Source organism: Amphibalanus amphitrite, unplaced genomic scaffold (assembly GCF_019059575.1).
Source record: "Amphibalanus amphitrite isolate SeventyFive unplaced genomic scaffold, NRLGWU_Aamphi_draft 000436F_arrow, whole genome shotgun sequence".
Taxonomy (NCBI): domain Eukaryota; kingdom Metazoa; phylum Arthropoda; class Thecostraca; order Balanomorpha; family Balanidae; genus Amphibalanus; species Amphibalanus amphitrite.
The window spans coordinates 387,104-403,232 of NW_024881930.1; the positions used below are offsets into that span (position 1 = coordinate 387,104).

Below are 16,129 nucleotides of genomic sequence, written 5' to 3' on the forward strand. Positions count from 1 at the left end.
TATATATAATTTTTTTTATAGTATAGATATGGACAGATGGGAATAGGACGTATGGTTGTAAATTTACGCTATGATGACAGACTTATGACGGTGCACTGTCGTTGTCGTTTTTTTTTTGGATTTTATTATTTCGAAAAAAACTTTATTTGAAAATTTCATGACCCTGACCCAAATGACCTTTGACCTGTGACCTACTTTCCGAGACCATAATTGGCCAGAATCGCGATTCGGCGTATGTCGGCTGCGGCTCGCATTATCGCGTTTGCCAGTCTTTTCGAGGTTTCAAGCGTTTTGTGAGTTGATGCTGCTCCCATGCATTAGGGTGGATGTCAAGGTCACCTGAAGATTAGGTCAGGTCATTGACCTATGATGACCTCACTACTTTTCCGAATTATGCATGTTCCTAGACTGGTTTTTGGAGCTGAATCCGAATTTAGCAACTATTTGAACATTTACGAAGTAGTTTTTGTGCCTTCGTGACATGTTATGAAGTTGTCAGAGGCGGTTGTCACCTACTACGAATACCCGGCAGGACCTTTACTGGTTGACCTGACCTGACCTGACCCGACCTGGCCTAAATGCATAAAGACATCATCTGTGATCAAAACTAACATGATAACTATTCGTGATCAGCACCCCGAAAAACCCTATAGCAGCCACACTTTACGACGTTCTTATTTTCCCGATTTTCGAGTCCTTGACCTGACCTGGAAGGTCAACCAATGACCAAAGGACCCTTTAAGGCCTTCGGAGGGCCGTTTGATGCGAGGCCAGGGCCCTCTGACATCAGCTGAGGGCCCTCTGACATCAGCTGAGGGCCCTCTGACGCCTGCTCAGGGCCCTTTGACGCCCTTTTAGGCCCTCTGAGATCTGTTTGACGTTAGCTGAGGGCCCTTTGAGGCCATCTGAGGGCCCTTTGAGGCCATCTGAGGGCCCTTTGAGGCCATCTGAGGGCCCTGTGAAGCCATCTGAGGGCCCTTTGACGATAACTGAGGGCCCTCCGAGACCATTTGAGGATCCTGTGACGCCATCCGACATCCGTGGGCCCTTTGAGGCATTTTAAGGGCCATTGAAATTTCACCACAACGACCCTGGCTGCGTTACTGGGCATATGATGGACTCTTAACCCTCGCCCCGTTGGGGAGGGGCCATTTTGGCCCCCCTGTAGTTTTTCCTGAATAGCAAGAAAACGGCGGCGCGCAGCGCCGCCAAATTTTCAGTACTTTCCCGAGCATCAATTTGACACATTCACACCAAATTTCAAGTCTTAGGTCACCTTAGGTCAGGAGTTATTGAGGTCAAACTGAGGTCATGTTCGAGCAAAAATGGACAAAAAACATGCAATCTTGAAACGCTCACCAAATCTACAGTTATCAAGCAATTTCAAAGTTCTTTATATGGTCTAGTAGACAAAAAGCGGCGCTACAAAACTGCTATCTCGGATTTTCAAAATTTTGGGTTTTTGACCAAAAAAAACAAAAAAATTGATTTTTTAGAAAAACTAAAATAAAATTCCAAAATTTTCCGAATTTCGAAAAAAAACGGAATATCTGCGCTCTTCTATATACATACCAAATATCAGGTCGATATCTCGTTTTTTGGCCAAGTTTTAGCGAAAAAACTGTTCAAAAATGATGACGTCAAATTTTTGAACTCAATTTTTAGCGATTCTAGACCACGTACGGCAAAACAAAGACCACCATTGAACTCCCCGTGACGAGCTGCATCGATTCGATACCCATTTTATGCAAAAATATCAACTTTGATATTTGACCTAATTTGACCTGACCTTGACCTGACCTTGACCTGACCTTGACCAAAACGTGAGCTAAGCTGGCCCCAAAGGCTGCCTGACCCACATAATCGCATTTGTCATGTAAAATGGACCATAAAACATGTATCACACGACACTTTCATATTGTGACCCCCCAGTGACCTGACCTCTGTGACCTGACCTGGTATCAGTGACCTCAGATAGCAAAATATGTGTTTGAAGAGCATTTCCCCATCGATGATTTTCTATTAAATGCATTTTACTCGATTTTACAACGCATTTCTTGAAATGCCTGTAAACGGTGAAAATTGGACATTTGACCTGACCTGTGACGTCATCGGTTTGACGGCGGTCTAAGGATTAGGTGCCCAGTTTGAGGCGGCCTTCGGCCGCCTCAAATGGGCCCCTAGGCCTTAATCCTTCGAGTTGGGCCCCCAACTCGAATGGGGGGGGGGGGCACGGGCCCGTGTGCGCCCCTTTGTGTGCGCCCTTGTTCGGGTGACTGACGGAGTGGGTTCAAACAACGCCTGTTGGCAAAGAAATGTACCTCATGGAAAAATTGTGAAAAGCTAATTGATCAAAAACAAGGTGGAACAATTCGCTGGAGAAAATGGTATTTGTTAATGACTTACTTAATTACACGGGATTTTCTGCATAACCTGGTACGTTTGACAGTTGAAAATGGCATAGTTGGAAAGAGCACTCAATTTTGTCCAAAATCCAATCATCGCTTTTGCAGGACGAGCAATAAATGTTTCAAACCTCCACATAGTAATTCACTCGATGGCTTTCATTTTTTAATAACCTACGTCAACCTTTGTTATAAACTACACATGACATGTTCTATAGCAGAACGCATGATTATCAGACACGAGCACCTCGATGCGATTGATATTTTTTCCCAAACCAAAATGCTTAGCCAACGCGTCAAAAAGCAATCGACCGAAATGGATACATAACCCACGGACACAAGACCAAGCAAACGCTCACCGATCGAAAATACCCCTTATTCGCGTTGCGGAGCAAGCGGGTCACCCTAGCGGGCCCCACTCAACCGGGGCCCGGGCCCTATCCTCACGGGGGCCGGGCCGGGCCCTATCCACACGGGGACCCGGGCCACGTCCACCTGGGGCTCCGGGCGCCGTCCACCCGGGGCCCAGGGCCCCATACATCCGAGGGTCCGGGCCCCATCCACCCGGGGGTCCGGGCCCCATCCACCCGGGGGTCCGGGCCCCGTCCACCCGGGGCCCGTTCTCCCGGGGGCCCGGGTCCGTTCTCCCAGTAGCCCGGGCCAGTTCTCCCGGGAGACCGGGGCCCGTTCTCTCGGGGGCCTGGACCCATTCACGGGGGGCCCGGGCCCGTTCTTCCAGGGTCCCGGGGGCCCGGGTCCGTTCTCCCGGGGGCCCGGGCCCCGTCCGGCGTCCACCCGGGGCCCAGGTCGGCCCCTCACCCGTGTGTCTCATTAGGCATTTCTCGAAGCGGGCTCGTCCGATTAGATTAGGACCTCTCTCCTCCCTCTCTTTCTCTCTCCTCTCTCTCTCTCTCTCTCTCTCTCTCTCTCTCTCTCTCTCTCTCTCTCTCTCTCTCTCTCTCTCTCTCTCTCTCTCTCTCTCTCTCTCGAGCGGGCCCCTGACAGATATTTCGGGGGGGGGGGGTCAGCTGACCCTCTGACCTCCCTGGCTGCGCCACTGGTGTGCAGAGAAACATACATGAGCAAATGTTTTCTTTTCATTCACTTCATATTTTGCAATCATTTGTAGTGTGCAATATGTACGGCTTATGGTTGGATCCGGTTGGACCCATGTTGGACCCGTCAGAAAATTTAGTATTTACAGGAACCGGTCTGGACCCATATGGGTTCAGAGTTCAGACTGGTTCTCATTTCTTTGGACCAGGTCCTCGGGTCAACATTTTGCCACCTCTAATCACCAGCATTTCTCCGGTTCTGAATGGGTCCACCGGCGCCCCAAACATGCTGTGGCACGCCGAGGGTCGGCCGCATCACGGGTGCAGTGGCGCCCGCGTGGCGCCCGCTCCATCATGGTACACTTTTACACCAGGTACACTTTTAGACCGAACGCAACCAAACGGCAACAAAGCTGATCGGCGGCAGTCGACTTCGCGCATCGGTCGGTTGAGGGTGCTCGGAGACATTGTTTGTGCTTCAGAAAACCAGGACAGAAATCGTTTAGATTTCGGACCTACCGGATTCCCCGCAGTCTGTTGTGTAAGATCTGATCATCTAGCAGCTGCTGTAAAAGAAGAAATTGGTTTTTTCGGGCTTCTAACTCGGCACAGGGCGTTGCCATCTGGTGGTAACGCGCATGCGCGCGTGCGAAGTCGTCGAATGCAACTTCCCAGACAGAGAAGTAAAAACCAACGTAAACAGAGCCGCGTGGGATCGCGAGTTGTGCGAGTTGTGCTGTAGGCTGCCGGCGGGTGCACGTGTGCGGGGAGTTCGTGATTGGTAGGAACTGAAAATATTTGATGAGCTGACCAAAGCCCGTAAAAATGGCATCTGTGGGAATCAGTATCCCTCCTCAAGATCACAATCATGTGACTTCACCAGTGGCGACAAGCAAGCCAGCTTTCAATGGTCATGATGGTGGACGTCGTTTTGAGGCTTTTGCCAGGTGAGTTCAACCTGTTGTAATGTCAATCTGGTATTTTTTCAGGTTAAGCAAGTCTGTCAAACTCAACCTGTATTTGGATCTGTCTCAAGGCTTTGAAGAAAAATTATTAATTTACCGTAAAACTGGGTGTTAAGGGACAGTTTTGAGGTGTTTTGTTGTATAACTCAAGAAGGGTTGGAGATAGAAGCATCAAATTGTCAGCATTTTATGTGGAATTTGGTGCTTTACATGCCTGCTACATTAAAGTTTTTAAGATTTATACCTGCATGTTATTTTTTATTATTTTTCATCACTGTCCCTTAGCACCCCAATGTGGGGTGTTAAGGGACACCTATATTATTCCAAGAAATGGCCATCAAATGCCCACAATTGGGGTGTGGAAGGGCACACAATTTATTTATTGAAATATTTTGCATATTCTGTCACAAAACAAGTCAGGTTCATTCACCACTAATGACCTTTTTAGCCAATTACGTGTAATGCAGTTTACGCTTGTGGAAAATGTGCTAATTATAAGGTAAACAGAACCAGAAAGTAATCTTCTGTCATCAGTAAAAACCGATGTTGAAGCTAGTCACTTGTCATTATGTTGCCCTCTTTGTTTTAGCCTTTTTATAATGAAATCACATTTACCTACATCAGTCTCCATTGACTCATCATTGTAAAAGAGAGTGTTGAGATGTTTTGTTACATAACTTAAGATGTGTTAGAGATAAAAGCATGAACTTGCCAGCATTTTATGTGGAATTTGGTGTTTTCGATGCCTACTGAAAGAAAACTTAATGAAATTATATCTAGATATTATTTTTATTTTTTCTTCCCTGTCCCTTAGCACCCCACATCCACCTCAAAATACGCATGTATCCGGAAAAGAGGAAGAGTATGATGAATGAATGGGTGGATTTGCACAAGTTTTTCAGGAAACATGTGCAATACATGTGACAATACACCTATGCATTCATTTTCCCTGTACACCCACTAGTTTATGTGGTACACACAGAGTTTTGGAGATGTTTCAATTTTGTGAAAATGTAGCATGATTTTCAAATCCATTTTTGAACCAAATCACTTGCATGAAAAACCATACCATTTTGTCCTATGGTCAAGAGCAAAACAGTGTCAACTACCACACTGAAGTTTTTATTGAACCTTCTCAAATTAGAAAGTTAATATGACTCAAAGTTTTTCCCACGCAACTGTCCCTTAACACCCCACTGTCCCTTAACACCCCATTTTACGGTACTCAGTGCTCTTCCATTTCATAAATTACAAATGAAATATCCATGACTGCTCCATTCTTTTTGGTGCTCTTCAAAGTTTGCTGCTTTTGCCATCCTCTATTTACATGCAATGTTAACCATCAAATAGAATATTTTTCCAGTGTTCCTTAAAGGTAGTGTGCCACCTTTGAAAGATTTCCCATTTTATTTTTCCTAGGATAAGAAGCTTCTGTTTTTACCTAATATCGCAAAAAAAATCAAAAATGGGCCTGGAATAGTGCCTTTTTCGCCTAAAAGTTTTTCGGTTTTTAGATATGTATAACAACTGTAGTGGGCTCACCTGCAAACAGGCGTCGGGCAACAATCGCGAATGCGGCGCACTTGTGACAATAAGCAAAGGTCATTATAGTGTTACGACGCATATTTACGTCTGGACAACGAGTTGCGTTGGAGAGGCCGGAAATAGTGGCGATTTCAGGACCGCAAGAATGGACCGTCATTGGAATGATTCTTTTTTAAACCGTGCACTGTTTTCGGCCGGAATTTAAAAGTTACTACAAAATATTTTGTAATTACGTTTCCACCAAGAATGAATGCCATCAGGGCTAAATTTTTAATACTATTGCATTTTGTCAAGAAGCATATAGTGCTGTTATATTGCAGTTTTAGCGCGTTTGTTACAAAATATGAAGCGAATAAGCGTCAGTGTAATTCATCAAAGCAATCAACAGTGCCAGAAGTTAAGTTGAGGGGAAGGTATGCTAATTGCCAGTCCATCCACTAAAATTTATTAAATATTTTGCTTTGTGTATTCCAAAAGGAGAGGAAACTATTTCATTTGTGCCTTCATGTCGGAATTGAAGGTGGATCATTAAATTTTCAACGCAGTTTACAAACAAGCATTTGGTCTTTCTCGTTTATAAGCAGTGGCTAAGAAAAGGTTGATCAATCCTGAAGTTCAGTCATCGTACCTCAACTTGGCAGCAAGATCCCCCAAGGACAGAGGATATATTGTGTACATGTCCTGTAAATCAAAACAAACAAGCATTTGGTCTTTCTTGTATATAAGCAGTGGCTAAGAAAAGGTTGATCAATCCTGAAGTTCAGTCATCATACCTCAACTTGGCAGCAAGATCCCCCAAGGACAGAGGATATATTGTAAACCTGTCCAAAACATTTTTGTGCCTTCAAAGGCTTAAGTTATCTGTGGTGTGTTCGGAGTTAGGCTATATGGCCGTTTTTGTTGTATGTTTATGTGGAGATTGAATATAACTGTGACCCTGTGCTTGTTTGTATACCTACTTACGGTCAAACAGGGAACAGCACATTCACATAACATACTCACCTAGCACCTAACTCATAGCTGTACCCTGCAGTATCTGTACTTGTTCATGTCTCGAGCATTAACAAAGCACTAAAGTAGGTAGCTTAGTAATCATTTCCCACATTTTCTGAGCATCTAACATGACATACAGCAGTGCAGAGCAGCTTCAGAGAAGAAACACTTTAAATGCACAGACTCACACCAGCCATCCAATGAGCCAGTTCCTCAGTTGACTGTTTCCCTGGACACAGCTTGGCAATGTGAGCTAACTTTTGGCAAGTTGAAGGTTAGCAGGTAAGATTGAGTTAGGGTGAGTACCTACCTATAACTGGGTGCTACTGCCATGCAGGTCTTGGGTAGGCTGCAAATATGTGTGATGATTGAGGTTAGGTCAGCTGTCAGGTTAGTCAGGTTCAGGTATGCTCATTGCTTAGGTCACATTTTTATGGACATTTAGCAAATTAAAAAACTAACAATCTGATCTAAGCTGCTAACCCGACTAAACATACACAACTACTGGCTATAGGAACTGAGCACCTACCTACTTGTGCCTACATCTCATACCATGTCAAAGTAGAGTTCCTTGGTGGAAGATTACCCTCAGTACTTTTTATCCCAGCCCTGTGAAGAAAACTAATACTTCTAAGCTTTGAGTCACTGCTGGCCATCCACAGGAAGAAACGCTGAGACTGAGAGCTTTGCCATTGTATATTGGACCAATAATGACCATCACGAATGACTATGAACACATACTATGATCACATCGTTGCATGGATTGTCACATTGACAATTTTACTACAATCCTTTTTTCAAGAAATACAGTGATGATGATTAGCATCAAAATCAACATAAAGTGGATTTAGTGATCCAAGCTTTCTCCTCCAGTAGCAATGGAATGATCGCATGTTTCATTTGCCAGACACTGAGTACCTGATGCACATTACAATCTGCATAGCATCTAAGCATAGTAAAACTGCCGAAGTCCATTCATTCTAGATTTTAACTTGATAGTTAGCACTAATTTATCTTGCTGTTGTAAGTTATCATTCAATATTCATACCAATACATCAATATGCGCTCATCAGTCAACATTTTCTGGCATGATCCTGCTCAGCGTGCTCTTCAGTATTGCTCTAAGGTATGCAAAATTATAGCTTGTTTTTGGACAATAAGCTCTTTTAATTTTAGTTTTTCTTGCTGATATATGAGCCCGATCAACTTGCGTTTATCAACCAAAATTTCATAACTTGTTCAACTTGATATTGATATTGCTCAGTAGTCAGGACCTCTGTCAGCCTCCTGGATACTTCAGATTGTTTTCAGTCAACATGCTTCTTCAATATGATATAAGTCAATCTTAAGGGATTCAAAACATCCAACAAAACGACGTACAAGAGCAAGAAAACCACCAGATAAACTAAAAAATGGCCTTGGAACAGAGCCAAGTGGTGCTCCATTTGTTTGTTTACAATGATTGTAGTGCTGATGTATTTTTAGGACTCTGAACGTCGGCTTATAAAAAATGAAACGTTTTTACAAAAGTTGTAAGGCAAGTAATATTTATCTGAAAGAACTAAAATATTCAAAAGCCAAACACTATGAAATACATGAATCGGAACGAAAAAGTAACCCAAAAATCCAGCCTAATCACCGGCTCCTAAAACTGCAACACAATCAGCACTTTTCCCCGCAACTCGTTGTCCAGACGTAAATATGCTGTTACGACCGTACGACGTACGGGAATGAGGTATCAGCTGTCTAATCGTAGACAACACAATGTCGAGCCTTAAACTGTAAGCCCGTATTGGTATTGTTTCTTTTATTTGGCTGTCGAACATTATTTATGGTTTGAAATATGATTTTATGTAAAATAATTGATATGAAAAAGCCGTCTTATAAGTTATGACCCCATTTCACCACACGCAAGTGGCAGAAATGACAATGATCAGCTGACGCATTTTTCTTGACCGAAGTCAGAGCGCGCGGCCCGACGCACCACGCGTATTTGGAAATTCCGACCTCGACGAGCATCAGAAGCCACCTAACAGGCGTGTTCGAAACCGCAGGAGATGATGATGAACGGGTTTATCGAAACTTGATTGGATGAGCATATCGGTAATAGCGATTTCAGTGTGTGCATTTATTGTTCATAGTGGTGTGAAATGTGGTTGGGGTACGACCGACAACCCGTCGGGGCGAATTTCGCACTGGGGTACTCAAAATTTGAAGAATTTAAGACGTTTCCATGAGTTTTGAAGGTATGGATAAGTTCTAAAAATCCGGTTCTCCTTATCTGGGCCATTAACTCCATACGGTCCAAGAAAGCTGGCACACTACCTTTAAATGCATTTCACTTGATTTTAACATGCATGTCTACATGCTAATTGCCAAGAGAGGGGCTACAACTTTCTGATATAATCTCTAAGCCAAATGCACTAGTGAACTTTTCCTATCAGTTATATTATAATTGTTTGCAGTGTCTGGTACCTACAAGCTTTGCCATTCTAAAATTACTATACCTACAATATATTGTATATAGAACGTAAATCTACAAAAGCATTTTTTTACATTCAAATAACTTCTTTGAAATTAAACTGCTCCAGCATATTAGAGGGCAACCACCCTCCTGGAAAATGCATGTGGACTTGTCTTTTTCCATGCTTCATAACTGACCTATGGATTTTTTTAGCATGAAAGCTAGGTCTTTTCTATAGATTCTCTCCATATCATTTCCTGATTGGCCCATTTTTTCAATGGATTAATGGTCCTAACCTCTGACCAACACTCCCCTCCCAACACACACCCCTCCCTAACCTCTGATTAATGCCTCCTCCAACAGACATCCCTGCCTTACCTTTGACTAATGCCTCCCTCCCCAACAGAACAGATGCGGCCCTCCCTATTTTAACAATGCCAGCCCTCCCCATCAGATATCCCTGCCTGGCCTCTGATTAATACCCCATCCCCCAACAGATGCCTCTCCCTAATCTCTGACTAATGCCTCACCCCCAACAGGCACTTGAATCTCTCCCTCTCCCCACCGACAGACGGAACAGCAGCCCTGGTAGTCTGACAGAGTCCTCCCGTCCTCCCCGACAGACGGAACAGCGGCCACGGGGGCCACTCCGAGAGAACCGCCTCCAACCAGCGGCTGATGCGCAAACGCAGCTGGAGCATGCACGGCGACTGGCGCGGCCTGAAGCGGCGCAGGAAGGGCATCGTGCCGCCCACCAAGTTCCTGTTGGGCGGCAACATCTGCGACCCACTCAACCTGGGCAGTCTGAACGACGAGGAGGCCAACAGGTAAGGCCAATTTTGTATTACAGTCGTGATTACTTTGTCATGCTCTAGTGATGCTGCCGGAAGTATAGATGGTCACGAAGCATGACGTCTACACAAACCTCATTATTTGATATTTTTAGCAGTCAAATTTGCGAGTTTCACTCAAAGCTTTCTTCTCTCACTATGCCAAGTTATTTTCCCGCAAACATCGATTGTCACCCGTTCCTCCTGGTCACCCCCGCTGCTCTGACGCCGTCCACCCTCGCCTCCCCCAGGATCGCCAACGCCAACACGCCTGTGTCGTCGCCCATGCCGACGCCCAAGTACCGCAAGGAGCCGATCGAGGTCATCATTCCTCCGGACATCAGCGACCCGCTCGGCCTCAACGGACCGGACTCGCTGCTCTCGCCGGCCGCTCAGCGGCGCAAGAGGTGCAAGGTAAGTGAACGAACGAATGAATGAATGAATGAATGAATGAATGAATGAATGAATGAATGAATGAATGGGTGGGTGAATGAATGAATGAATGCATGCATGAATGAAGCAATGGGTGGATGAATGAATGAATGAATGAATGAATGAATGAATGAGCTAGTAAAGCCATTGCATCTTTCTATTAGATGATTTGGATTGGTGGAATTGGCAGTGTTTGAGTTTCTACATGTCATGGTCTATGAGTGGCCTGATTTTTGAGGAAATGCATTTTGTTGCTGTTATGCCGAGACTATTCCATGGTTGAAAAAAAAAAAACATTGGTGTGATGATGCACTTTGCTTTACTGCTGTCGCTTTCGCTGCCACTCGTCTGAGCCCTCCGTCTTCCTCCGTGCAGAGGCGAAGGAAGCAGCTGTCGGGTCACGGCGCCTCCGAGCCGGCCGGTCGCTCTCTCTCGGAGTCGTCTGCGGCGCGCTCGTCCTCTGACGGCGACACGACCGCCCTGCTGACCCCCGTGTCCGCGCCCGTGACCACCGGAGAGCTAAACTTCTCGGCGTGCTCCGCCGCGCCGGCGCCGGCCCCGGCCTCCGCCCCGGCCGCCGAGACTGCGGAGACGGCGCCCGTGGCCTCTGCCGCCGCCGGCGCTCCCGATGCTGTCCCCACTGATGCGGTGGACGCCGCTGTCAGACCGAGGTGAGATGGCAGCAGCGGGGACGAGCGGAGGATGTGGGGCTAGGGCTGAGAGTCGGGCGTCGGCTGCCATGGCTAGTGTCGGAAGGTGTGGTACAAGTGAATGGCGTGTGACTGAATTAATTTGGCCGGCTGGGTGTGACGGCTCCGTCAACTGTGACGTCATTGCCTCAGTAAATTTCCGTTCGCAAATGTCTGTTTTAATTTAAAGACTTTCGTTTGGCTTACATAATAAACCAACGTTTTATATTACTAACCTGCTCCCACCGACCCGCATTAATAGTCTCCAGTTGGCCTCACGGGCCCTCCCACTAACCCCACAGACCCCCCCCCCCCCACCTAACCTCCGTCTCCACTCTCTGCCCTCTGTTCCCCCTTGCTAACTCCTCCCGCTCTCCCTCCGCAGCAGCCTGTGTGTCTCGGTGGAGCCGGCGCCGGTGCCCAGCAGCACCGGCGCCGTGGCCAGCCCGGTGGCACGGCCGGCGCGGCCCACCACCAGCCGTCGCTCCTCGGACGAGGTGGTGTCTCCGGCGCTGCCGCAGCCCGGCGGCCGGCCGGCCCCGTTCGCTCGCGCCGGCCCCGCGCCGCCAGAGATGCCCGTATTCCGGCCGCGTGATGAGGCCTTCCAGTACGGGAACTATAATCGGTACTACGGCTACCGTAACCCGGAACCCGGCCTGGTGAGTGGAGAAGGTGGCGGCCACGCGTTCGTTTTAACTGTCGTTTGATTTAATTCAGCACCAGCAGACGAATGCTACGCTTTGAAAAGGCAGTCATAATTGCTTGTGGAAAGGTTGTGTTCAGGGCTGCGGAGTCGATGGATTTTCGGCGACTCCGACTCCGGCTTTCAAAAACCAGCTCCGACTCCGACTCCGACTCCGGGCAGAATTGTCGACTCCGACCGACTCCAACTCCCGATTCCGACTCCGACTCCGCAGACCTAGCAGGGCTGCGGAGTCGACAGATTTTCGGTGACTCCGACTCCGACTCCGGCTCGGGTTTCTAAAATCGACTCCGACTCCGGTCACAACTGTCGACTCCGACCGACTCCGACTCTGACTCTGACTCCGACTCCGCAGCCCTGGTTGTGTTATTCTTGATATGCTATTCAGAGAGTCATCGGCACAAAATATAAATTTCTCACACATCCGACGCGGCTGAAGCCATTTCATTTCCTCCTCCCTGTGCCCAGATTGGTGACCCTTTCTCCCCGCTTTGTACCCTCGCTCCACCCCACTGACCGTCTCCTCGCTCTCCAGGCGGACTCTCGTCTCAGCTGGCTGAAGCGCGAGTGGTTCAGTGGTCTGGACGTGCTGGACGTGGGCTGTAACGTCGGTCACGTCACCCTGACCGTGGCCAGGGACTACCAGCCGCGCCGCTGTGTCGGCGTGGATATCGACAGCAGTCTCATCAAGGTACGCACGGGCACGCTGGATTCTTGTCTTTGTGTGTGTGTGGTTCGTCTGACTTAAATTATTAGATGAGTGTGTTTGTATGTGATACTTGTGCCGTGTTAGGCCAGGGTGTAAGATTGGGAATATGTCGTAAGATCACCCAAGTGCTTTGTTTTTCATTGTTTTGATTGGTCCATCTGTGAAGTACATACAGATGAGCCTGGCTGTATGATAAGCTGGCCAGTTGCTAATTCCATTTCGGCTGTCTGTGCCTAGTCCGTGGCGCTGAGCGTTGTGTGGCGGTGTGTGGATATGACTGAGTTTCGCCGTGTGCCCGCCAGGCGGCTCGCCGGAACGTGAAGCACTACCAGCGAGCGGATGGCTTTCCGGCCAGCATGCAGTCGCTGTACGGGGATCTGAGGCCGGCGCACAAGGCGCCCGGCACACAGTTCCCGCGCAACGTCTCCTTCCAGCACGTGAGTAGGAGGGAGAAATGGCGCCCGCTGTCAGCTGCTGGTCCCCTCGGACACAGAAGGGTTGTCTGTGGCGCTTAAGTGTCATGGTAAATGGCCATGCTAACGAGGTATGCTTTGGGTTGCATGACGCCTGGAAATTAATATTAATGGCCTTATTATTTTCGGACGTTTTCTTCATTAGCCCTTGGGTCTTGTACCGTTATTCAGTAGAACTTCGGTAGGTAATGTTACAAAGTGGTCTTGGACCGGATACCGCTCTTTCTGACCCACCTTCCACCTCTCCCTCCAGGCCAACTTTGTGCTTGAGTCCGACGCTCTCCTGGACACGGTGAAGCCAGAGTTTGACACGGTCCTCTGTCTGAGCATCACCAAGTGGATCCACCTCAACTTCGGGGACGCCGGCATCCGCCGCTTCTTCCGGCGCGCCTTCTTGAGCCTGAGACCCGGCGGCCGGCTGCTGCTGGAGCCGCAGCCCTGGCCCAGCTACGTCAAAAAGAAGAAACTCACCGTGAGTGCCGGGCGGGGATAGCGTGAAGGGTCATTGTATGGTAGCTTATGTCGGTGACACTATGTGTTGTGACACTATGTATGACACTATGTGAGATAGCGCATAGTGATGTGCTTTGTAAGTGCTGAATATAATGCTGGTGCAAGAGTATCAAGTGGAACTCGAGTCTAGGGCTGTGATTTTACGATGTTCCTATTTAGCAGTAACCTCGGTTTACTGTAAGGTTACCAGGAGATGTTACTTTTATATGGTTAGTTTATTGCATAAAATTGAAGTGTTTGTTTGTCTTGATGCTTTCAGAAGCGGATCTGGGAGAACTATCATCAGATCCGTCTTCGGCCGGAAAACTTCCCCGACCTGCTGATCAACGAGATCGGGTTCGAGCGCTACCAGACGGTCGGCCGGCCGCACCACAGCTCCCACGGCTTCAGCCGGCAGCTGCAGCTCTTCACTAAGGTACGCGGCGCGCTCTGCGGCCCAGGCGGGGCGGCGGTGGGAGGGGTGAAGATGTGTACTGTACAGTGTGGTGCAGGTATTTTGCTGGGTCGCTGGAATGCTTGGACCCGTGCAGATGTGGTTAAGTGCTTATGAACTTGAGTGTTCTTATTTACTGTATTGTCTGTATATATTGCCATTTATGTATATGACATGACGTGTCTGTATTGTCATTATATATTAGGACATGTCTTTGTTTGGTCAGTTCTTTAATGGGTTTTACCTTTGTCAGTTTAACGGCATTCTTTCGTTCCAGGCGAAGGAGCCGCCGGCCACCTCGACAGTCACCTCGATGGAGACGACGGAAGCTGCGCCTTCGGCAGCGACCGTTGTCATGGACACCACGGTGACGCCGGCGGAGAAGACGCCTGCTACGGTTGCCATGGACACGGACACGGCGTCAGCGCCGCCGTCCGCGGAGAGTGGCGCTGCAGAGGTGGTGTCCGGTCCGAGCGGCCCTTCCAGTGCGTCTGACCGCCCCGTGCCGGCGGCGGGGGACGGACAGCAGAGCTCCCCCGCTCCGGCGGCGCAGCGGCGGACTGAGAGCGCGGCGGGAGCTCAGACTGCGGCCGAGTCTCGGTGAAGCGGCGCCTCCGCCGGACGCTCTTTGGTGCTCATCTGGCTGTACGGAAGGAGAAGTACAAAGCGCCGCGCTGCGAGTGTCGCGGGGTGGCCAGGGAGCGGGGTGAGCTGTGTGCTGGCTCTGTGTGTCTGAGAGACCGACGGGCCGTGGGGAGGGATGCGTCGACGGTGCGTGCCGCGATGAGTGATGAGGTTTGTGGGGCGGAGGTCGGGCACGAGCCGCGCGGGAGACGCCGGGCCCGGTGCTGCAGACAATGACTTAGTTGACAAAGTGTTCAACTACAGAAGGTCTGTGCAGGCGTGCGCCGAAAGCTCGGCGCAGATAAACCTCAAGTCTATCGCACCTTCATGGAAGAAACGCGCTTGAAGGCAAACTGTTGGATGCTTCGGGCCCAAGAGGCTATGCGCCCTAATCCAACAACAACCCATCACACTTATGAAGGTGACAATTCATCTGTCGCCAGCGCTCCATGGATTGTGACCGCTTCGACGTTACGTTATCAGTCTGTTCATCGTCGTCGGCACTATCAGTTGTCCGTGCCGACCGTGTGCTCAGTTGACATAGGGACTCATTCGCCACAGGAAGTTGCCGATGAATCGGCTTTATCAGCGGTATACACAGGGGTGGCGTCGACCGCGCGGCTCGTGTCCGGTCACGGAGCTATCGAAGCCCGCTGGGTGACCTGACCCCTGGCTGTAGCAGCTACGAGCTGTGACCCAATGAGGGAGGGCTGAGAGCAGGGTGACTGGGACGGAGCGTCGAGTCGGGTGTTAATGGTCCACAGGACGTGATGCCGAGTGATTGTACCGCCATTGTAAACGAGGGGTGTGAATGGTATTAGGGTCTTCTCGTCTCATTGCTCCAGAGGGATTTCTACATAAATGTTTTTAAAGAAGGAATGTGGACATTGAACCGACCAATATGTTGGTCATGCTGATATATTTAGTAGGCACTAGGCACACTTTGAATAACTGTGCCGATATTTGGAATCGCTCATTTGCATTGCGCTACGCTTTTGTTTCGTAGCTTCCAAAGAGACAATGGTCGATGATCAGAGCACCCTTTCTCTACAATAATCGGCTTGTCCTGAAATCCCTTTTAGAGGCAATGAGAAGTGAAACCCCTCGCCTGTCTGCTGAGACCGTGCGTGGCCGGCTGAGTTGGCTCGGCAGCGGAGGCAGGCAGAAACAGCGCCAGGGATGGACAGCGTGGAGCGTGAGTGGGCAGAGTGGTGGCCGGTGGTGACAGCTGCTCCGTGGCGGCATGCGGCCGGGATCTCGGGACGTTTTTAGCATGAGCCGTCGCCTGGATCTCTT

At 48.7% G+C, this 16,129-nt stretch overlaps 1 protein-coding gene across 2 annotated transcripts; it reads left to right on the top strand.

Annotated features, from left to right (window-relative positions):
• The first annotated feature begins 3,846 nt into the window (after positions 1-3,846).
• LOC122391405 (7SK snRNA methylphosphate capping enzyme-like) lies at positions 3,847-15,222 on the top strand. 2 transcript variants are annotated; one of them, XM_043385263.1, is made up of 10 exons: positions 3,847-4,407; positions 10,051-10,254; positions 10,509-10,671; positions 11,065-11,360; positions 11,764-12,037; positions 12,617-12,772; positions 13,093-13,227; positions 13,517-13,735; positions 14,036-14,191; positions 14,487-15,222. In XM_043385263.1, exons 1-10 carry the CDS (start codon positions 4,286-4,288, stop codon positions 14,811-14,813), a joined length of 2,052 nt encoding a protein of 683 aa, XP_043241198.1. In that variant the 5' UTR covers positions 3,847-4,285; the 3' UTR covers positions 14,814-15,222. The 2 variants fall into 2 exon arrangements, with proteins under 2 accessions (XP_043241198.1, XP_043241199.1); XM_043385264.1 differs by lacking the exon at positions 3,847-4,407 and adding an exon at positions 9,182-9,209.
• Positions 15,223-16,129: the final 907 nt, after the last annotated feature.